This window comes from Chelon labrosus (assembly GCF_963514085.1).
Source record: "Chelon labrosus genome assembly, chromosome: 13".
NCBI lineage: Eukaryota > Metazoa > Chordata > Actinopteri > Mugiliformes > Mugilidae > Chelon > Chelon labrosus.
The window spans coordinates 18,744,519-18,768,915 of NC_140346.1; the positions used below are offsets into that span (position 1 = coordinate 18,744,519).

The 24,397-nt window shown below is 45.3% G+C and overlaps 1 protein-coding gene across 4 annotated transcripts in view; it reads right to left on the bottom strand.

Annotated features, from left to right (window-relative positions):
- Positions 1-24,397, bottom strand: part of schip1 (schwannomin interacting protein 1) — a 35,980-nt gene that overhangs the window by 5,873 nt on the left and 5,710 nt on the right. Inside the window, exons 1-3 of one of the 4 annotated variants that reach the window (XM_084559337.1) lie at positions 20,981-21,345; positions 1,572-1,690; positions 26-143 (exon numbers count right to left, since the gene is read on the bottom strand). In XM_084559337.1, coding sequence (XP_084415463.1) covers positions 26-143; positions 1,572-1,690; positions 20,981-21,079 — 336 coding nt within the window. In that variant the 5' untranslated portion in view covers positions 21,080-21,345. Of the gene's footprint in view, positions 1-25; positions 144-1,571; positions 1,691-7,514; positions 8,333-14,119; positions 14,394-20,980; positions 21,346-24,397 lie in introns of those variants that run through there. The other 3 variants (XM_084559339.1, XM_084559338.1, XM_084559336.1) reach the window with 3 other exon arrangements.

Genomic DNA, 24,397 nt, shown 5'->3' on the forward strand with positions numbered 1-24,397 from the left:
CTGTACAGGTTTTGTGGCTGCCTACCATGGGGGACAGAGGCGTGTCCAGGCTAGTCTCTGTCTTGCTGTCGTCCGCATCGCTGTCCTTGTCGCTGCCGCTGTCGTTGACAAAACAGATCTGTAGGTTCATGCCGCTCTGCAGCCTGCACGGAGACACAGAGACAAACAGAAATATCAGCAATATTAGCATATATGCAGATGAGAGAGAGTGAAATCAGTGCACTGGTTAGATGCCTCTGAAGGAATCGACCCGGACCAGTGCCAGAAAAAACAGACTGCATTGTCAACAACGCCGCTGCTGATGTCGAGTTCAACAAAATGCTTCGCCTGATAGAGAATTCTGCAGAGTGATGCACATGATATATAATAATATCTTGAAAGAGACAAATAAGTACAAAAATACTCCGTCAGCGCAGCGTGCAGTGTAAGCATTGGATACAATTAAGGAGGGCTTGTGTTTTTAATCTTGTGTCCAATCCGGATTGATCCAGGAGTCCAATCTGCCTGGGGCCGGAGAGAGGGGGGCGGGGTGTTTGTGCCGTGGAAGAGCAAGGGTATCACTCGGTGTGGATCCACCTCTCTGTGGATCAATAACCTGCTTATTCAATCCAGTAATTACAAACAGAGCTGATTGATTCCACAGTATGGATCCGATCACTCCCAATTAAAGTAGGACCTGAGTGCTCGGGTTGCTTTTCACAAGAGAGAGAGAGCAAGCGAGCATCAAAGTGTCGAATTTTATAGAAACTACTTATGTGTCCAGTAACGTTCAATAACCTACAGCGTAGAGCCTGATGGCAACTTTGCTCAACTGTTAGGAAACAGAAATGGAAAGAAATGATAGAGTGTTGGTAATTCATTCAAGACTGCGGCGAAGTTCATTTTCACTCTGGTTGGAATTCTTTAAAAAAAACTAAATGTTAGTGTCACAAAAAGGTGAATCTGAATCGGAATTCACCCTTGAAAATATCCACGTCACAAACCCAGCGCAGTCTGGCTCTGATGCAGTTCATTAAAACGTAACGCGCACATGACAAGTGTGGGACGATATCGTCACGCAGGATGACCGTCTAGATATTTCCTTGCATTTATCGCAATCAATCAGCAGCATTGAGAAACCCATTCAAATCATGGAAATGATCACCAGAGTGTTTACCGGACATCTTGTTCCAGGAAGGCGTAGTGTAGGAGGTGGCAGCATTGTGCGTTTGTGTGTGTTTGTATGTGTGTGCACACATGTAGGTGTCTTTTAAGGAAGTGAGAGCTACAGGGGTTGATTACGTCTGGCTCATTCACGCTGCTCCTCTCTGTCATTCTCTTCCTCCCTGTTGATTCTTTATATACCCTAACAGTAAATCTGAACCGTTTATGATTAATACTGCTCTATGTTACTTTTTAACATTTACGTACAGTCCAAATTCACGCTCTTTTGACGTCACACGACTGCGCTCAAAACTTTGTGAAGGATCCCCTTTCAATACGTACTTGTACTGAAAATTCGGAGACCACAAAAAATCTTCTGCTTTTCAAATATCAATCACATGATCATTAGATAAGGTCAGAGCTCTTACCGTGAAGACAGGCTGGGTTTGCCACTCTTGCTGCAGCTGGTGTAGATGCCCGGCCCATCGTCAAAGAAACTGCCCAGGGCCAGCTTCTGCCTGATAGACTCCCTCTCATTCTTCTGGGCCTGCAGCAGGACATGAACAAGAGAGGGTTAATTTTTATCGATGATCACTATTTTACTTTCCAAATGAGGAAAGGTCATCGCCAGGCTGGCAAGGATGAGGTGTCTTCGTCAATAAACGTCATACATGTATGATCAGCCGACACTGTTTTCCCACAGGACAGGCCCGTGTGCGAAAATAGAAAGTTAACCCAGAAAACTATCTGACAAATCATTGGTGCTGATGTATTATTAGCAATAGCCTGTTCTTAATATGTAATGAGAGGTTCAGTGTCATCTTAGCAACTCCTGATACAAAGTGTTGAGTCAGCTGGGTTACTGGAAAATATGAAGTAGAGACAAACGTGACGTTACAGATATCCACCAGGAGGTGGTGCTGTTGTCTCAGAAAACAAACAGTGAGCACACAGGATGAAGTCGGGACAGCTTCAGCTTTGACCGTGCTTTGGGAGTTTCACTCATGCACACACACATCAACCCTGTGACTTGTGTCTGCAACCAGCTAATAAACAACTCACCTGTTAATAACTTAATTTAAAAAAAGAAGAAAAAGAAACTGCAAGCTGTTTGCGGTCCCTCAGACTAATAGTTGCCCTAAACGCTGCGGTACACCTGAACTTCTCTCAACCAGAACTCGGTTGGCATTAAGGGGAACTATCAGCATTGATAGAAAAGCAATGAAATAATGCAATAAAGCAATAGTCGCACTAATATCACGTAGCGTCCATGTAGCCCATGGATTGCACGTACAATTTGACTGCTCCACTTTTCCTTCAGTTCTGACCAAGGACCTAGTTTCCATCTCTTTCTCTGTGCCCCATATCTCTGCCCTGTATATCTAACTTTGAAATAGTAATAAAAAAAAAACCTTTACCCTTTCCTCTCTGGAAATCTTTCATCTTCTTCGTTATCGCTCCTCCTCACATTCCAATGCTTTCTTTATTCACCTGATTCAGCCGCGCAAGCCATTTCTTTTTTGCTCTCTCACTCTCCCACACCATCCCCTAGCACCACTCTCCGTCAGCCTCAGGCCTCTCCTATTCCCTCCACCGAGCCACCTCTCCGCGGTTCATCCTGTTCTTCCCTCTCCAAAACACTCATCGCACCTTCACCTCTCTCCCACTCGCTTTCTCAACTCTTCCTCACCATCCCTCCATCCCTCTCTCTCTCTCTCCCTCTCTGTCTTTCCCTTTTGACAATTGCGTGCAGGCGTTGGTGAGAGGGCCTTCACCAAGGACAAATTAACATAATCCCACTTCACACAAGAGCCCGCAAGACGCTCTTGGCGGTGTGAACGCACACACTGGCACGTCGAGGAGTGGACCTGCCGCTGCTCCTTTGTGTGTGTGTGTGTGTGTGTCTGAAAGACTGCCGGGAGAATCAAGATGAACATACTTGAAAGTTTTAAATTAACTGCCTCAAAGCTGCAACAGCGGTGGTGTGTGTGTGCGTGGTACAGTCAGGTCGGACACATTGTTGTACTGACCGTGACAAGGCTGTCAGTCAAGTGACTCCCTTGAACAGTTGCCGTGAGCAAAGGTGAAAACCAGAAGCAGCAGGTTGACTGAGCATTATTAACTGTATCTTTCCCAGATATGGTGAGATAAAATTAAAATGAGGGCTGGCTGGGGAGAAAGGATGAGACATTCAGGGTGGCTCAGAAGACGTTTTGCATGAAGCATCACTTTAAAATTTACGGTTCAGTTTCAAAACAACAGACTGGTTGACTTATCACATTGCCTCCAAATAGAAAAGCTAATTCTTACACTTCTTTCCATTTACAGTAACTTGGAGATAAGCAGCATCTGCTGAAGGTTTTACTGCTCGATAAATTATTAATTTAATCTACAAAATGCTGGTTTATTTTCACAGAGCTTACATATTTAAATCTAGTCTGTTTTGTGCGACCAACAGACTCCAATCCAGACGTATTATGCAGACAATTATATAACTGAATAAAAAAAAAAGCAGCAAAGTCATCAGCTCTTAACAGATGGCGGGGGGATAATAATGCACCATCACAAGTGAAATCAACACTGCAACACACCATTTCCCACTACACACGGGGTAATCTGATCTGGTTACTGTGTGTCTGCGCCTCCTGCACCTGCCCGGCATCTCAACTTCCTGGCTTTGTATAAACATCATCTGTTATGTGGCTTGTTTGTGTTGTGTGCTCGCACGTGTGTGTGTGTGTGTGGGCTACGTGTGGTAAAACAGTGATCACGGCGGCCTCGTAAAACATTTACAAAGGTGTGGAATACGCCACTGAGAGGTGGAGGTGTGAAACGGTTTGGCAAGTACATGCCCCTGTAGGTATTTCTTTGCCCTTTCAAACTTTTTCTACTTTTTATTTTTTCTATTTCACGTACTCGCATTCAAATCCTTTCCAGGTCTGTCTTTTGAGCGAAACGCGAACCATGCAAGTCAACGTTCTCCACTTTTAATTTGCTCAGACGCTCAAGCTATCATGAATAAAACATTATCGTGAACTTTCATGTGCTTTACTGGGTAATTTTTCCAAAGGAGCTTCTAACAAACTGTTGTAAAATCCAGAGATGGGGAAATGATCCGAACGAGGGTTTCCGCATGATGACATGGAAAATTGCTGGATCCATTACATTAACATTTTAAGATGCGAGTGGGAAACGAGCACCAGAGAGAGAGAGAGAAAGAGAGAGAGAGAGAGAGAGAGAGAGAGAGGGAGAGGGAATGAGTGACAATCCTAACCATCCCCTTCAGCTCCCGTCCTTGAGCACCAGAGCTGTCACTGTCCAAATTAGATGGGGAGGAACGCAATTTGGCTAATTTGTGTTTTTCCTCAAATTCACCGAGCAATTTCCTCCGCTGAAAAACATTCTCATCGACAAAGACATTTTCCCCTCCGCTCTTTACTGCAGCCATTCATCCGGCGGGCCTAGAGGGTTTATTAGCCCTGGCAATGGACGACAGGGAGCTTGTTTAGAGCCTTCAGATCTTCCCTGAAAATCTATATTAGAGGAGGGAGATGAATTTAATTATCTGTGCTAACAAAGAGCCTCCTCCTTCTTGCCTCCCACAAAATTGCAGGCTCTTGTGGGCCAGAAATTGTTTGGTGGTTACGATGCACAAAAGTGGATGTGAGAGTATGTAAAGCATTCCTATCGTTTCCCTCCTGCTGTATCGCATTTTAAAAAATATGCTGAAGGAAGAGGTCCTTTAAAATCTGTCACTCACTCATTTATTAACATCTTTCCAACTTTGTTCTCTTTCCCTTCATTCCACTCAAGGTGGTCTGCATTTTTCTGCACAATGGAGTCTTTTCACTGACCAGGGCCTTACTCCGTGGCTGGAGACAAGAACCCACTGTAAACACGCAGCCGCACACACACACACACACACACACACGTGTACAAATGTCAGGTCTTGTGAACACATGCTACGTGTCTTTTAAAGGTATATCAACCGTGAGATCATGACATTACAGCGCACCTGGATATGACGCATATTTTGGAGAAACTACAGCTCCCTTTGACATTTTGGCAATCGGTGCGCGGAGCTGAGAATCCAAACAGGGATGGCTTCACTGACACATATTTTTGCGGGCCTGACAGCGAGCTGCTGCTGAGCTCTCAGCTTTACAAACAGATGCAAGGTCACTGAGTGTTATGACTGCGGTCCGTTGTTTAACAGTTCACACAGATGTTCTTGTAGGCTTAGATTTGAGAAAAACTGAATATCCTAATAAGCATTTCTAAAAAAAAAAAAAACCACACTGATCATAAACAACCAAAAGGAAAGGTTAAGCGTTTTGGTATTTGCTTAGGCTACTATCACGTGTGTGTGTGAAAATATGACGCTACGACTAGCATCAGACCAGATTAGCTTAGCCCAATAACAGGAAATTGGCCCAATCTGGCCTTGTCCTGTGGTAACAAATCGGCTTAACATCTCTAAAGGTCACTAATTAACACATGATATCTGGTCTGATTAACCTGAAAAATATCTTAATGTTTTTCAGAGTGGTTTTGTGTGGATATATTTCTTGGCCGGGCACAGTGACTTCCACGATGTGATTTTAGCAAGCTGTGATGACGTAGTAGCACGGTACAACAACAATACAGGACAGGGCTCGAGGTCTGGATTTAGTGATGTTTAGACAGAGCAAGGCTGGTTGCTCTCTCTGTTTTCAGTCTGTACTTTAAGCCAAGCTAACTGCTAGCTGCTGGCTGTGACTTTTCAGTGACGAGTGGAGAGTGGCGTTAATCTAAAGCTAGATCTATTCTTCTGTGTTAGATTTACACCATAGTTCAGTGCCCTGAAGCCTGATGTGCACCTCTAAAGAAAACTCACCGTTCAACCTTTATTAACTTCAACACCAACATCAGCTGCTAAGTCTCAAACGCCTTTGTTTGAAGCACACAGGAAAAAAACTCAACACAGCCGACTAGCATTTTAGCGGCGAGACACCAGCACACAAATATAGATGATTTCACCGGTGTAAGACACTTCTGTAGGCTACAGCTGCAAAGTGTAAACCAAGCTAGACTCTGAGGAAGAAAGCAAATGCAGTATGCTTAATTTCCTCAAACGCCCAAGTGTTCAGTTGTAATCTATAGATACTCTCTCTGGAAGCTAAACATATATACGTATGTGTGTGTATAAGATTGTCTTCTCTTTTCGCGCTGTCTGTGGCCTGTCTGCCCAGGCAGTGCAGCATTCCACCCCAGATAAGGGAGCTGACCTTTGACCCCTCATACAGTTCAGCTGCAGGTCAGTGCAAGGCTGCTCCTGTCACTCGGATTGGAAGAGAACAACTCAGCAAGTGGTGGAAGGCTATACATGCATGTCTATGCAGTGGCAGAAGAAGCGGGGGAGGGTTGTGGTGGGAATAAGGAAAAAAAAACGAGAGGGTGACAAAGGCAAGGAAGGAGGGGAGATGAGGAGCATGAACAGGGTTTGGACAGGACAATAGGTCTCCAAGTGACATTTGAGCTTTCTCTCTTTCTCTCTCTCTCTCTCTGCAAGCAGGCCTGGCTTTTTGTGAGAAAGATTTAGGAGGAATGTGTTTTTTTTTTTAACTCCTAAAGAATGAAGCAGGTTTAAAAATAAAAGCGTGGTTACTCACGCCATTATGTCATAGCACTGCCCAAAATATCTGTGCACCTTAATGCCCAGACTTCAACCATTACATCAGTTCCTGGCCTGAATCACACAGCTGCATGCAGAGACGTGTTATTAAAGGGATAGTTCAGCATTTTGAGGAACGTGCTTATTATGTTTTTTTTCTTTTTGTTTTTAGATAAATACCACTATCATATTTCTTCAGTATGAAGTTTCAGTTGCTCATTAAGCCAGCACGGCATATTTGGTTTGCAAAAGAAATCCACACTGCAACTGAGAGCAGTCAGTTCCTTGAGCGTCACATCTTAAAAACAGTCCAGCACAAGGACCTATGACTTCTCATTTGTATGTGTTAAGGAAATAACATGTAACAAGTTAATTAAAGATTAGATTCATTTTGTTTTCTGTGGTCAGAGCCAAGCTGTGTCCCCCCTGCTTTTGAGTCTATGCTGGTCAGCTGCTGGTTTTAGCTTCGTATTGACAGTATGGACATAATAGTGGTGTAGATTTACTCATTTAACTTTTACTTCATGTCTTATAATATTTGACATAAGCAAAAGCGTGTGTAAGTGTGATCGCATACAGAGAAGAGCAAACCACTGATGTTAACACAGTCACATGTATCACCTACAATATTCCCCCTCTATTGACCACACTGAACTTCCCAGTAACCTTTAGCACACATTAATAATTTGATTTACAATCACAACAACAACTCACAAACCTCTTTGTAATCATCACTGAGGTAGAGGCTGGCCGCCTGCCTGATGACATTATCTATTCCACCACATCCGTCCGTATTATCCAGCGCCTCCCTCATCCCTCCCTCCTTCCTTCTCTGTCGTCCTCTCTCTACTCCCCACTCAGCAGGTTAGTCCAGACCAACTCTTGAGGTTGAGCCCAGTCAGTACGCATCATAATCCCAACTCACTCCTGCCATCGTCTGGCGCAAAAAAAAAAAATCTTCTCCTCTCCTTGTGTCCTCCCCTCGTCTTTCTCTAACATGACTTGACACTGTTTCTCTTTCTCCACTCTCTCCCTCTCTTTAGGTTCCTCTCCCGCATGACTGTAAAAGCACAATGGTCAGAGGTAAGGTCCTTTTAGACCCTCCCTACCTTCCAACCCTCTGGTCAGGGGCGGCCTCTCGCAGCCAGGGAGAGCAAGAGAGAGGAGGGAGGAACTCGCACTGGTGTTTTTTCCATTTTCACGCCCTGACGTGAGGACAGCAGCTGCTCACCACCAGCTTGAAAAGAGACACCTCAGCGATGAGATAGGGATAACCACGGTGTGTGTGTTCTTGACAGTGCACGCATCCATAAGATAGTGTGTCTGAAGCCTTTCTGCCACATCTTCTCTGTGTTTATTCTCCCTCTGTCACATGCAAAACTCTTCCCTCTGGTATGTAAAGGCGTGTCATCTGCGTATGTCTGTGGAAAAGTTTGTAAATTAGCTTAAATTTTGGAGGTGAAACTAATGTGAAACTGTGTGTGTGTGTGTGTAACAGAGGGGGTGCTGTACTCCCTTCGTGCTAAGGTAAAAATAGTGCCTCGTCTGGACTCTAAAGCCAGCAGCCTCACAGCCACGGCCAGCTAAATAAACCCTGACAGAGCACAATGGACCATTAGTCTGGCACACACACACACACACACACACACACACACACACACACAGACAGAGCCATACACAGCCACTCATTCACTCACTGCTTGCGCCTTGTATCAGTGACTTACATTTTCAATCTGAGCTCTCCGCGGTGTGTAATGATCTCATCTTTGTGAGACGTTATCGACCCGTGACTCATATATTTGTCATAGCCGCCCAGACAGAAAATTATATCCACATATGGCGGCAGATACAGTACTCACTGCAAGGGAACATGACTAACACACTAACACCCACACACACACCATCAACTGGGCAGATAGAAAAATGATAGGCGTGACAAGCAACTGGAAAACCATGTTAAGGGCGAAATTAAACTCATAATTCAAACGCCTCAGACATATATATTTTTTACTGTGTTATTGTTTAATGGATTGTGCATTAGTGAAGGATTGCATCTAATTTAAATCCTATGAGTTTTTTATTCAGGCAATGTTTACAGCCAGTCTGCGTTTAGACACTTTAAATTTTATTTTTTTGTCAAATGGAAAATTAGCAGTAAGAATAGTCTAATTCTTTACATGAGACATACACCGATCAGCCAAAACATTAAAACCACTGACAGGAGAAGTGAGTAACTTTGACCGTCTTGTGACAATACAATGTTCAGCTGGGAAACTTACTTAGACATGTAGCACCCACCTATACCAGACCAGGCCCCCCAACCCCATAGCAATGACCCTCCTTGATGGCAGCAGCCATCCCCAGCAAGATGCAGCCTGACACAGGCACGCACACAAAAACAGTTTAGGAACAACAAAAAAAAAAAAAAACATGAAAAACAGCACAAGGTGTTGACCTGGCCCCCAAATTCACCAAGTGTCTGTGGGATGATCCACAGAGGCCCCTCCCCTCAACCCATAGGACCCAAACGCCCCCACTAACAACATTCTGTTGCCAGACACCACAGGACACCCTCAGAAGGCCCATGTCTAATCTCTGATGAGTCACAACTGTTTTCGAGTCAACAAGGGAGACCTACACAATATTAGGAAGGTGGTTTTAATGTTATGACTGATCAGTGTATAAGTATACTAATCTGAAACAATACCACTCTAAAAAAAATGTGTCAAAAGTTCCTGTACATGTGTTTTTTTTTTCATTCTTGGAAGCATCAAACCACCACCAGCCGACAGATTCAGATGCCGAAACAGACAGAATAGTAGAAGATCTGACGGTAAGACATGGATATCAGATAAGAAACAAAACCGCCAGCCAAGGACAAAGGGGTACGAAAAAGGACGAGAGGAGGGATACGTAAGAGAGCGCTGATGAGACTGACAAACATTCATCTGCCTCTCTGCTCAGAGAGATAGAGAGCGGAGACGAGAACAACACAGGGAAAAAAGGAATCTGCGATGAAGACAGTCGGGGAATAATGCATTTGCATGGTGACATCAAAGAGCATTTGAACATCTCCAGCACAAAAACACAGAGACTCACACAGGCACAAGAGTTAAGTGAAAAAAATAGGAAGTGGATTTGATTCAGTGTTGATCCCTAAGGATTATGGGTAGAGTACAGCGAATTGTCTGGCTGTCTCCTGAATCCACCCACACTGGACTGCTGCTGGGGACAACACAGACAACATAACACACACAGGCCAATAAAACTGGTGTCAGCTGTGGGCAGGGGCGGCCTATCTGGGGATAGAGGGTGGGGCCCCTTTTTGATCTCGGCTTCATTACTGAGGCTGACTTCATAGAGAAGGTGAAGTCACTGCGGATTTCAAACAGAGTAGGATGTTGGGAGGTGAGGGTTACCTGGGCTACACCGTGCAAATGAATCAGACAATACAAACACAAACACACACTAACACCGTCTGAAGCAAAGTTCAAGGGCAGAGACGTCACCGACGCATATTTTAAGCTGCATTTTCGAGACACGCGCACACACAGGTTAATTCTTGCGGTGTAGATGATGGCTCGACTGGTGGGTCAGCTGAGAGAGCGAGTATGAAAGAGAGAGAGACATGCACACAGAGAACGGCTTATTGTTCCAAGTGAACAGAGGGTGACTGTGGGAGAGGGTTCCTGGCACCTCCTGTAAGCCTGGGATCCAAGGCCAGTGGCGCTATGTGTGTGTGCGCTTGTACGTCTATCTTTGCGAGGACCAATTTGAGTTCCAGACCTTGGGAGTGAGGGCTTTTGTGGCAAATAAAGACATTTTCAGCAGGGTCTGTTTGAGGTCTGCAAACATCAGCGAGCTGGCACGCCGCTCTTTAATATCTATTGTGCGTGTGTGTGCGCGCGCTTGTGTGACATTATAGAAGAAACAGACCACATTTACCGAAAGGAACGCTGGAGACTCGTCTTATTTTGGAAAGAGGGGGAAAAGAACAGGGGCTGCTACCATAGCAACGTGGTGAGAATTTCTTTCCGTGGCGGTGCTATGTGTTCCAAACAAATTGGGCCGTGAAAGGAGCATGGGGCGGCCCATCGGGAAGTCCACTAACTCACGCCGAGGCCGGTGTCTGAGGGGGAGCAAGTTTTGGCAAATTGTGGAATAACAGGGGAAAGTACACTCTGATTGTGTGCGCTGCAAAGCAACCGTGTGATGTTGGTGAACCAAATCAAAGCACATATCGCTGTGCAGTAAATGTAGTTAATATCAAAGACTTCTAAACTACAGTTACGCCTTATCTCATCTGTGTGTATTTTCCCATCCACATGCCAACTGAGCTGGATAATGTGATTTATTCAGAGTATTTCCTTTCATGTGTTCCTTAATTACTGTAAAACCAGTTTAAGGAATTGTTTCCACAAAAAACGTCTGTAAATGTGCATGCTTTAAACAAGAATGAAACAAAATGTTTGCATCAATCTCACGTCTGTGCATTAAATTCAGAGCTGGAGATGGTTCGTGCATATCTTAGCTCAGCATAATGAGCAGACATCAAAACGGCTAGCTTTGCTCCGTCCAAAATACCATGGTGCTTTTGGTTCGTACGAAAATGTCAGAAGTTGTGGATAAAGTGGCTGTTACAAGCTACTTCCTGGTAAACTATACATAATAATAATGACGTCTGTAATCCCATACGTGTAGTTTATCGTCCAGGCTTATTGATCGACTCTGTCGCTCTAACACGATTCATGCACTGTACTGCTATTCCTAATCTATAATTCATGAAGCCGCACCTCATACACAGTTACACTCGCACAAGAGCTCTGCTTCAACCCCTCTCCCAGTCAAGCTGCGCGAGCTTACAGCCACATAAGCATGACATAAACAAACAGAAATCCTCACGCATGAACTACTATCGTATGTACGTGTGACGGGATTCAGGATTCAATCAGAGTTCCCGAGGCCTTGGCAGCCTGACAGTGTTCCTCCAACCCGGGAAGACACACTGCGGCCAAGCCGATAAATCTCGCCATCACCCTTCACCCTGACGCTGCCGCTGACAGCAATACGGCGCAGCAGGTCTTATAGATTTACACAGGAATCGGGAAACAGGATGACATAGTGGGATCTTGCTGAGATCTTCAGTAGACACATAGAGGACTCGTGGCTTATTTGTAAAACTGACAGGGGTTGAACCAATGGTTTTGGTGGACTGTGGTTGCTCACGGCTTGCTCCTCCAGGGTCGGCTCGCGACTTAATCGGCTAATGGTTTCTGACATTAAGTGGGAGCTCGCCTTTAAATGTTATGGCTTGAGCAAAGAGGCAGAAAGGGGGAAGAAAGAGGCTCCTTCCAGTCCTCTTCATTCTCTTTCCTCTGCAGCTTCAATAAAAAAAACATCCACGCCCTATTTAAAGTGGGACAAAACAATAACCAAAACAGAAATTACCCCGAGACATACAACAGAGCATCCTAGAAGACATGCGGAGATACAGGGACAACGCCACCGCCCACCTTCCTCTTTTTTCCCACTTGATCTATTTACTCATCTTATGTCTTCATTAAACCCTTCGCTCATTTCCTCTCCTCTCTTCCGTCCACCTCGCTGCCCTCTGCTTCTTTCCATCCCTCTGTGGATGTGTGTAATACCAGTGTGAGGGGCGCTGTCTGCCGGCTGGTTGCCAGGTTACCAGTCTAATTGAGGGGCCTCTAGAGAGAAGCCGTTATCAGAGCCTGAACCCTCTGCTCCCCGTACCGCTCTTTTTCTTATTTGCTTCATAATTTTTCTTTCTAGTACCTCCCTTGCGTTGGAGACATCTCACCCTTTAACACTGCAACTTTCTTTCTTTCTTTTTAATGAAGTCCGCCCCTACTCTGAAATTATATTTTTCCATTATTCTTATCATCCGTCATCGCAGTTGCCTTGGAGAGCTGCGCGTTGCTCTTCATTGCTCTCTGCCCATTTCTCCCTTGGCTTTTCTCAGCCTGGGCTGTCAATACGGTTCCTGTAGCTGTTTCATCTCTTCCTTTTATCCGCCGTCTCCGCGATCCCTTTTGGCGTCACCTCTCTCTGGTTATCTGCTGTTCTCTCCTTCTTTCCGTCGCTCCATCTAGCCTTTATCTACCACAAAACATGGCAGGAAATCCTTATCCCATTACACAACTGCTCCCTAACCCACACAGGCACAAATCCACCCTCCTGACACGCAAATACCAATACGTGGACGATGCGCCGAGATTAACGCGAATGTTTTGTGAGGTGATTTGAGTCCTTTCGAGGTCAGTTTGTTATTAATTCCAAAAACCTAATCTCAAGAACATGAAACAGACTAAACAATCAGTCTTTATAAATGCCGGTGACGCCCAGAGCGGTGAGGCCTTGAGGTTGAATTCAAATTTTCCAATTTCGATGCCTTGAAATGTAATTTTACTTAAACCAAATGGAAAAAGTAATGGTTCAACGTCAGGATTTGGACGTTTCATGTTGCATGTTGATGAAAGACTTCAAGCGCACATCCACCTCTCCGCAACTCTCCGCACTTGCTTCCCCTCCATCAAAGAAGCTCCATCTTCCTTCCTCAACGCCTCCCCCGGCATATTCAACATTTCTCTCTTTCCTTTCATCTACCTCTCTGCTTGTTCCCACTCTCCATCTCCACTGCATTGCAGATTTTCCCTCCCTGGCAGAGCTGGTTATATAGAAGCAGATGCACAGCTGTGATAAAATGCTTCCCTTTAATCACCGCCGCTTCATTCCTCCCAATTCTTCGTTAGATAAAGTGGGACACATGTTAGAGTCACACACCCACTCGTAAACATGATTGCACACGGAAGCGCACCCCTCCGAGCCACCGTTCACATTTAAATCCTACGTTGTCTGCACCATATGTTGAAGTATGTGCATCCTCTTCATGAAGCTTAAACATTAACCACACATAGAGTTTAGTGACACTATGAACTTGCAGTTACATGCAAAACTCATGCCTCCCTGACATGGATTGATGAGGCTGAATGAGTAGGGGGGTGGATGGGAGGTACGACATTATTCCCTTGAGTCAAGTGCTCTCTTAGCAACCAGCCAGCCATCAGATTCAGATCATGTAACCACAAAAGACAGAAGAACACTCCTACACAAGTCTGGGTCTCTGCACTGACACACAACTCCTATACATGAGCAACAACGTCCTGGCTCCAAACATGACATTACAAGGTTTGTGATGCACTGAGCTGAAAAGATGAAACTTGATATTTAGACGAGCAGCAACAAACTATTCTGTCAGGACACCAAAGACACGAATCAATTACGGCAATGTCTGAGAACTACCTGGTAAGAACAGTTTTCCTGGTGGACCATCCTTCACAGCATCCTAGAGCGGAGCCGGCTGAGCTGGGGGAACAGGAGCGGGAACTGGGATTAGCTTCCCAGCCCTGCAGCGGTATTCCAGCGGAGAAGAGAGAAGGGATCCCACCCAGCCCTTGATCCAAACTAAAAAATAAGAAAGGTCGATCGCTACCACTGCTCGCCTCTCCTTGTCAGTCGGTTCAGTCGTCGCCTTCTGCTTTCTAGCTCTCCTTCTTTTACTGCTTGTTTCCTGATCTGTCTGTTTGTTAACAGAAAAGGGCAGGGTCTGATCGCTGCTTCCCCAAAGCTGAAAGAGGGAGGGGAGCGAGAGACTGGAGGAGGGGTGTGAGAACAGGGGAGAGAGAGAGAGAGAAACAGAGAGGGAGGGGAGGGGAGCAGTGAAAAGCAGAGTACACTCCCCGATCGCCTTTCTCTGTCTGGTTTGGACTGAAAAGAGGGGGGCGGGGAGCTGTTGGGCTGAGTGTATGCAGAGAGTTGGCCGGTGGTGGGAGGTTGCGGGCGGTGTGGGTCAGGGTCGGGATGTCATTCGGCTGTCTCGCTTGGAGTCATGCCAGAAAAGGGAGGAGGCCAGAGGGGTGACTTTCATTCCTTCACCTTTATCTTAATCCCTACGTGTGGTGCACAAATCATCAAACTACTGCTGGATTTTTATCATCAGCAAATTACTCTTATTATTTAATCAAACTGTTTAAGCAAAGATGTGCATCAGCATTATTTTATGTGTGAGTTTGTGTCACTTTTACCCTCACGGCGTTAAAAACACGGACAGCACAGACGCCATGCATTGCAGGTTCATCTCTTCTCCTCATTGTCTGTTTCTTTGTAGGATTATAATCCCATACTGGCAGATGGCCGGTCCATAATCCACACACAGGCAAAACCTACTCAGATAATCTCTCCACCCATTCCTCCATCCTGACATCCACCCATTACTCTTATAAATCCCTCTTTTTGTTCTCTTCTTTGCCCATTTGTTTTGATTCCAGTTGATTCATTCTCACTTTAACCCTCCTCATCTGGAATGAATATGTTTTTATATATGTTTTAGACATTTGGAATATTTAAGTGCGCATTAATTTGGACCAAGTTTCTATATTGCCTTCTCACAAACCAGCATTTTTTATAGTTTCTGAAACAGGAGCAGTGTGTTTAGACAAGTCAACACTCCCATTAAAGCAGTCATGGAACAGCTTTGCACAAGAATTTGGAGAATGTGACACCCCGATGGAATGAAATCATCTGTTTCAGCTTTCATTTCTGCCTTTTTTTTTTTCTTTTTTGGCTACACACTCGCTGTTATCTCATCCCTTCCCTTCGGGCCAAATCTCTCTATCCGATATTGATCTCTGTTGGGTGACGCTGCTTTTCCCGATAAGACCACTCCTGGGCTTAATGACCTGGAAGTGGATCGATGAGCTCCCCGCTCTGATCTCCCCTCCGCTCGGGCCCCTGCGCACCGCTGGCTCGGGGGGTTAGCTTTCTGCACGGCGCACACAGGAACAGCCCATCCCGCTAACCCCGGGTATATTTATCCGTGCTGAAGTGTGACGAACCTGTTTTTCGTACAGTGCCACGTACAAACTAGCACTCTTAAGCTTATTCAAGGTCATGTGTAAGCTTATTTAAGCTTACAAGCACGCAAGAGTGGATGATGGGAACAAACACTGAATCTTTTTTTTTTAAATTCACTGTCTGCGTTGTTGAGTATGTGCTTGGTGAAGGTGTTTGCTAAAAAAAATTTGCCAGATTTACTGTGAATTTTTAGTGTGGGCTAAGTTTTTAGGGCAGGTTTAATAATTGTTGTGTTTTGTGGGTTATTGGAGTGAATTGTACAACTGCACATGAATCCGCCTGCTGATCCCAACTTAACATGGAGGCAAGAAAGTCAGCTTGGTGTGAACTTCTCTCTCTGGCCTTCAGAAATCACTTTGGACAAGACAGACTGGAGCAGAACCCTCAGTCAATCTTCAGGCTTCATGAGCGCTGAACATTAAAATGGAAGACACTTACCCAGTAGCAGCGAGTCAATGATCTGATGTATTGGCTCCAGTATTTCAATCTTTACAATTTCAGGCTCACTAAAGCCCGACGCTTGTCTCTTTTGAATACAAATGCGGGGCAGTGATTTCGCTTTCCGGTGCACGGGAGCGAGAAAGAAAAACTTTGATGTCCAACATCACAAGCCGCGCTTTGATGAAGGAATCCACAGCAACTCCACCTTTTCTCTCCCTCTCTCTCTCTCTCCCCTGTCACCATGGCAGCAGTCAGTCCGGAGACACATGCATCCTAAACCCCCACGCCCCCCTCCCCTCCTCTCATCTGCTGACCTTCACGCGGTTGTCAAGGTTACAATCTGAGTCACGGCGCAGGTGGAGGCTGAGGCAGCACCTCTTTATTCACACTAGAAAAGAAAACAGTATCTGACTCTGCGCAGACTGCGGCATGCAGACTGAACCACCAGCTAAAAATAAGCTGCAAAAACAAACTCTAAAAACTCCCGTTACGTAAGGGGCCCACAAAGATAGAGAACAAAGGTTATTAATACGGACAAGCAGAAAGACAGGAAGGGCGCAATTTAGCCTCCAAATCACTGAGATGTTAGTCTGGGCAGTAAAAAGCAAATGGCGCCATTTAATAAAATAGTGTTGATTTTAACACCACACTTGAGCACAAGGGTGTCATTAATGCTTGCACGGAGCAGGAGAAATTGCTGCTATGTGTGCAACTTTCGCTGTGAGTGTGTGTTGTGAGCACAGAGCCCCTCCGCTCACCCCGCGCATGAAAACGGCGCTCATGTGGAGCTCTGAGTATTTAGCTCTGCCACGCGAGGCATCTTTACACACGCAAGCAGACGCAATGAATTCTTAATCATAAGTCACTGATGACTGAATCATGTGGCGGTTCATTCTGTAACTGGTGTGGTACAGAGAGAGGTGGAAGTGATACTGTGGGTGGTGAATAACGCGTCGTAGGAAAAATCCTGAAGCTCAGTCATGCTGTGACATCTCCTCCCTTCCTCTGGCAAACAGCTCGCCCTCTCTCTTCTTATTAGCCTCCGTGCCACCTACCCCTCCCTCCTCTCTCTCTCTCTCTCTCTCTCTCTGGCCTTTCAGTGTAACTACATTTGGTTTCTTTTCACCGCTTTTCTGCGTCGTCCTCCTCCTCCTCCTCCTTCCCGCTCCTTCTCCTTTTCTGCCCCCCCCCCACCCTCTCAGCGGGGAAGAGAGGAGCACAGATGCTTTTAGCGGGCTGACATTTTGTGCCAGTGTAAAAACACTGCATTGCAAAGCAGGTTGGCTCAGTGTGAGGGCCAGATTCTGGCGGTAATGAGCTCCCTCTGACAGGGAGGAACTGATGTGGAAGGCCGAGGAGTGCATGTCTCTCTCTCTCTCTCTGTGTGTGTGTGTGTGTGTGTGTGTGTGCGCTTATGATCAGCCACCAGAGGTTGTTCTAATGAGGGCTGTGCGTCTGCAGTCGGTGGTGGGGAGGCCGAGCCCGCTGCGAACGCCACGGTGTGTTAATATTCGTTTCACATTTTTTTTTAAAGGCGCCACAAAGCGCATTAACATTTGTATACCAAACGAGTAAATGACTGGCTGACCACCAGTTACACTTGTGCAACGACAACAGGAGTTGTGAGTCACAGTGAATAATAACGAGCGGCTGAGGCAGACAGAAGCGAGGCAAGAAAAGATTTCTTTTGCTTGTTGTCTTGACAACAGATACAAAAATTTGTGAACAGCAAAAAATAAGGTGGCATGAAAATGTGGAAAACAACTGACTTAGTCCGGACCAGTCATGTGATAGAAAAATGAATTATTATCTTAAGGAAAAAACACTAAACATTCAGTGGTTCAGGCCTTGTGTGATGTGAAGGTTGGCTGCTGTTTGTTTTCTGTCACTGCAGATTAATGTCTTTTGGTTTGGGACAAATAAAACAAACCAAACAAACCAGTTAATCAAGAAAAATAATCGTCAGATACCTGCACCCCAACAATATCAATCCATAAATTCAAGAAGTCTCTACTTACAGCTGTTTGTCTTAATACGCTGATGGTTTTAAGACTGAACAAAGAACAGATATGAAGCTATCACTGCTTCGTTTTAGGAAACCGACAGATCTGTTCACTCATTTCTGACACTTTGCTATATAATTAGCTGATTAACTCAGAGCAGATTAGTCAATACCGATTAAGGGGTGCAGCCCTGCTTTAGCTTTAAATGATTGTCCTTGTGTTGCAGGCATGTGATGAGATGAAATTGTTCTGTTCTCTGTTCCCTCCAGCAACAGATGAAGCTCTCTGCATGACCTGGCACAATGCCTCTCTCTCCCGTTGTCTCACACACACACACAAACACTAACACACACACACACACAGTCACATGAACAGACTAGCAGCTTAGATAACACCGAGTCAGAAACATGGAGACAAAAATACCCCGTTTTATCTACCCTTTAAAGTCTCTTTCTCCCTCTCTCTCTCCCTGAAGACGGGATTACACATGCTTCGTATTTTTAGCCCGGTATAAACACACCTAGTTTGCAACCCTCTTCTCTACCTCTCACATATACACACACACCCAAACAGAAGCTCTATAATTAGGAGCAGAGAGGACCAGTGTTTCATGTTTCAGCTCCACCCAAATGAGCACCCATGTAAATGCAAGCACACAAACACAGGGCACTGTGGGTGGGTTCGTTCCAACCCTTTATTCCTCTGACAGCAGACAGGGGAGGTGATGGATGCGTTCAAAATCCCGCACTGCTAAGAAAACCATCTCTCTCACGTTCTGGTTACAGCTCTCACTCTTTTTTTTCAAGCCGTCTTTGAAATGAACCTTGTTTTATTTATTTTTTTTATCTCCCTCTGCTTCGTTTTTACTTATACGGGCCGGCCGAGTGTGCATTTGTATGTGTGCATTTGGCCCGGGCTCTGCAGTGACTGTGCGGCGCGCAGACTGACACGAAGCTATAACATTGGAGGCCGTCTCCTCGCTGCTACATAAATCCCTATTTCCTCCACAGCACGCTCTGCCACTCACAGCCTGCGCCCCTCTTTGATAGTTTTCATAGGGTGGAGAGGGGGAGCCGGGCGGTAGAGGGGAAAATGGTCTCCTGCTGTATTTTGGCTGCGTGAGAACATAAGGCTATAATGCCTCCTGACAGCTAAAGGAAGAAAACAATTAGCCGGGAAGGGGAGTGGTAGTGAAGGACAGGGGATATCTGAGCCGTGAAGAAAAGGAGAGGAGAAGAAGGTAAAGATTTGCGGTAGTGCAGAAAAATGTCTTGGAACCTAAGCTGACTTCCATGCCAGAGAGGATATAAAAGATGCTGAAGAGGGCTTTGACTCAACACCTTTCTCAGACTATGGTGAATCACCAGTGACTGAATCACAGGAACGGGTGCGTTTGTATGAGTTTCTGTGTATCTATCAGGATGATCAACCAGAAAAAAAGCTTGTGGAATGTGTAGCTCTAGGCTAGGCCTATCCACTGTCCTTTATCTCCGATTACAGCTGCCTACCTTATGCTTGCTTGCCTCGGAGACATCACTCCGGATCATCACACAAAATGGATTTTCTTCCACCTTAAGACGGGAAGCCTGTTTTGTCAGCTACACCTATAGTGTCACTATAACTCATCAGCGCTGTTTTTGTTTGCTTACTGGTTCCAATGAAGAGAGGTTATCAGGTAGCTCATTAAAATGCACTTTGACACCAGATAAGAACAGTTTAGACAGCACCACTCCCGTTGTGGCAGTCAATGGATCATGAACTTAATAACCTGTTGTATTTCTTGGACGATTTCCAGTTGTTAAAGAGGAGCGTTTCGACAATACCCAAAGCAGGTCAAGCTAAACAGTAACATGTGACTTTACGTGTGAACGTGCAGCAGCGTACCTCCTCCAGAGAAAACATGGTAAAGTTGACCAGCTCAAGTCAAAACAGACTCTAACAACGGTCACGAGTTGGAGGTCATGGCAACCTTAGCAGTAAACAATCTTCAACCACAAACTATCTTTGGGTCCTGACACACCAAGCAGGCAGTTGGCCATCAGGCACATTTGGCTGATTGAGCCTGCCGTGTCGCCAAAGACGAGACATCTTCACCGAACTTACAAAGCTTGCTCGTTCTAATGCTCTGCTTCTGCCTTTTTCATTTTCTAGCTGACAATGCTAGGTGCAAGGCAAAGCTTTACAGTGCCTGCGTGCAAGAGCAGATCGTAACTGAAGACATGATTATCCCGAGGCAACGTAAAGCCTTTTGATCACCGGGCTCGTGTCGTGGCTAGCGCTCTGAGCTCGGCGCGCCGCGTCGTTCAAACTTTCTCTGCCCCTCAAGGTAAAGGGAACATTCAAAACAGCTGTACGACAAGAAGAAAAGATTTGCTTATGTAAAACAGGATTCAAACTGCACACGTGCGCTGCATATTCGGGGTGATATTCTTCTTCTAACAGAAAGAGAAAAAACAACCATGCAGCAACCCACATATGGTCAGAGTGCTGCCAGCATGAACCTGCTCTTTGTTAAAGGGTCACACACATACACACACACACAACACAGATCTGAGGAAACCGAGAGGCACACACAGATGTACAGCTGGTTCTACTTTTTGTTCTCAACGTTTTACTTTTGAGCAACATGTCAATTCAAAAGACGACTTGTCACAGCGGAAGAATGTAGCACCCTGAACTGTAATTACATTTGCGAAACAATTTATCCAACTTAGAGCATGTGCCACGTTTTGCCATGTAATGCCGAAAAGATCTGAGAAAGTGGATTCAAAGCACGCTCTTACCAAATGATTGTATTCTGCTTTACCTGAGTTAAATGCCCGGCTTGCTGTGAGGAATCCAAGGTTAAGCTGAGATGAAAAAGACTCCACTGACCAAAAAATAAACAAAAAAAGGAATAAAACATCTACCGACACTGGCAGACTGTCAGGATACTAGAAGAAGAAAAAGATATCCTTTGATTTGATTTAGTGAGGTGAGCTGGCGCATGTGTGTGTGTGTGTGGACGAATAGGAGACAGAAGTCTGCCGGACTCAGAGACAGTGCAGTGAGTTTGTATGAGGAGAGAGTGTGTGTGTGTATACGAGCGTGGTGCGCAGAGGGCCGGGCGAGTTTCAGCTGGTATCGGCACATTCATGGACACAGTCGCACACCAGGTGCAGTGGTTAAGCCTAGAGGGCTGAATCAGACACCACAGCCTCAGCAGGCGCTCTCCACACCTGGTTAAAGCCCTGCGCCTCAATTTTTCGAACTTCCTTCTACTTCCTACTAATTTACTATTTATTCTCCCACATTTTTTTGCTATTTCGCTCAGCTTCATCTTTACCGTGGCCCTTGAGTCCTCCTCTCACCTCCCGTCCTCTCCCAACATATCACATTTATCTCTTTTAAAGTTTGTTTACCGCATTCAGGAGTAAACTCTAGTTCAACTTCTTTCCACAGAATTTTTTTTGAACTTATTTATATCCACTATAACTGCGCTCAAGACTCCTTAGAGCCTGCAATTTATTCCCTCTCCTACACCGCGCCGTCGCTCCCTCTACGTGGCACAGTCTGGGTGAAGGTAGTAGTTAGGTTGTTAGTGGAGGGTGGCGTACACAGTTCAGCTGCTCGACTTCAACCTAAACACAGAGGGGAGAGATGGAAATAGAGAAACTTCTGCCTCGTCCTTTTATTTTCCGCAGCCCTTGAGTGCTTCTCTGGGCCAGAGCGCCGCACTCTTGTACCATCTGGTTTGGCTGCTGGCGATTTTATTGTTTATACGGTGTGCTTGAGCAACGCTTTCCTATCAAGCGATAGTTCACAAACATACTCCTTCCTTTGACAGTGGGAAAAGGACAAATGTGAATTGTCACGTATGTCCAATGAGGCATTGTTCAAGTTTTTTACAAGGCAGAAAAACAGGTAGCAGTGGTTGTGAGGTAACTTTGGCATAAACTGTACATGTCTAATTATATTATCGTCTGTTTAGAAGAGAGAATTTACAGTGATGCATTTTGGATAACGTCAAGGGACATTCAAGAGACAGACGGTCTTTTATTACAAAACCTTTCCTCCCTTATTTTAAACACACTCAAAAAACATGCATCATATACACTGATCAGGCATAACATTATGACCACTGACAGAATGACCATCTTGTGACAACCCAATGTTCTGCTGGGAGAATTTTGGACCTGGCATTACTTAGACATGTACCACCCACCTAGACCAGACCAGACACCCCCACCCCATAGCAATGACACTCCTTGATGGCAGCAGCCATCCCCAGCAAGATGCAGCCTGACACAGGTACACACACAAAAATGGTTTAGGAACGACTCAAAAAACATGAAGAACAGCACAAGCTGGCCTGCAAATTCCCTATAAACTACACCCTACAAACTGATCAAGTATCGGTGGTATGATCCACAGAGGCCCCTCCCCTCAACCCATAGGACCCAAAGGCCCCCACCAACAACATCCTGATGCCAGACACCACAGGACACCCTCAGAAGGCCTATGTCCATTCTCTGATGAGTCACAACTGTTTTGGATGCACAAGGGAGACCTACACAATATTAGGAAGGTGGTCATAATGTTATGCCTGGTAAGTGTACTTCCCATAATGCAACTAAAAAAAATCACATCTCAACGAGTTGTTTTTTCAGACTTCACAAAGCTTTGACTGTATCTGAAATGACCGGCTTACTTTTGACAAGTTTGCTCAACGCTTTTCATGAAACTCTGCACCAACATGTGAAGTAAATCCTCTGGCAAGTTCAGTAGATCTTTGTTAGAGAGAAAGACTAAAGGGGAGTGGTGCTGCAGGTCTCAACACAAGCCCTACCTTTATAAGTACAGTTTGCCCACGGGGTGTTTTTAGATGATGTGAGTAAGTCTGGGTGTGCGCAGGCTGAGATTGAAAAAGAAGTAGCCTGGAGGCATAATTTTTTCCTCCAGTATGCACCTTGGAAAACACATAGGTACATTTTTGAGTATGGATAGCCATACATGTAGCCTGACCCCATCTCTGCCTTTTTAACCTCAAGAGTGGACAGGAAGACTAATATTATTGTTCATTTTCCAGGAGCGCGTAGCAAAATAGAGGGTTAGAGGTAGAGTTAACCCTGGTGCATTTGAGGTCCCGGTGCGTCGCGCTCTGCCACGTGCCTCCAGAGTTCATTAGAAACAAATTATGAACAGGTCACCGTGACCCACGTCCTCGTGAATCCTCCCGAGCCCACACCCGCTGCCTGCAGGCAGATGGTGAGATTACAGCTGCCAGAAACCACACCCTAAATAAACACACCTGCAACAATATGACTACTTCATTAATACAAAACGGAGTGGTCAATGAGACAACATGAAGGATAACTGGCACATGACAAATTGCTGCAAATCTGCAAAGTTAAATAAATAAACAGAGCTAAATAGAGTGTAATAAAGCTTTCCAAAGACCAACAGGCTGTTCTGTAATTTGACGTTGCAATCTACCAGGCTGCTGACAAGAAGATGTGAGAATAAGCAATATGCAGAAAGGCATTTCACATTTCTTACATGAAGTCTGTACCGTCGCTACTGCACGCCAGCTAAACCAGTCTCCAGGCACTTTAGTGACCACCGCAGACTATTAGCTTTGAGCTTCACGGTGTCCCGTCTTTCTGAGAGCACAGACGCTTTTGAAGCTCTACTGAAGCACAAACATCTCCGTCCCATTGGACCCCAGCAACATCCCAGACAGACAACCCCCCCCCCCCCCCGCACATACAAACACACGCTCTGTCTATGTCTATGTCTATGTCTCTCTCTATGCCGGGGTCCCGCGTGAGTGGATGTCTAAATATTTAACAGCATTTTAAAAGCACCAGCCCTGCCCTTCTTTTCTCCAGGGTGTCTGCTAAATCCAGCAAATTTGCGGATTAGGATACCCAGAAAACCCCTGACACGGAAAGAAACCCTAAATGTCTCGTGGGAATGTCTCCTGAACTGCCACTTGACTGCTTTTGTGCTCTTGTAGGCAGGTTAGCAGAGGGTCCATACTAAGACTGACCCTTCTTTAACGAATATGAAAGCTCAGATATAGATCAACTACATGAACCAGAAGGTCAAATTTGATCTCAGGTGTTCAGTAACAGATTGACCTAATACGATCTAAAACAAAGGCCATCTAGCCCTCTATAGAAGCAGCACCGAAATCATTTTAAGAATGGGATTGTCCAGGATATGATCTTGTGTCCTCTGT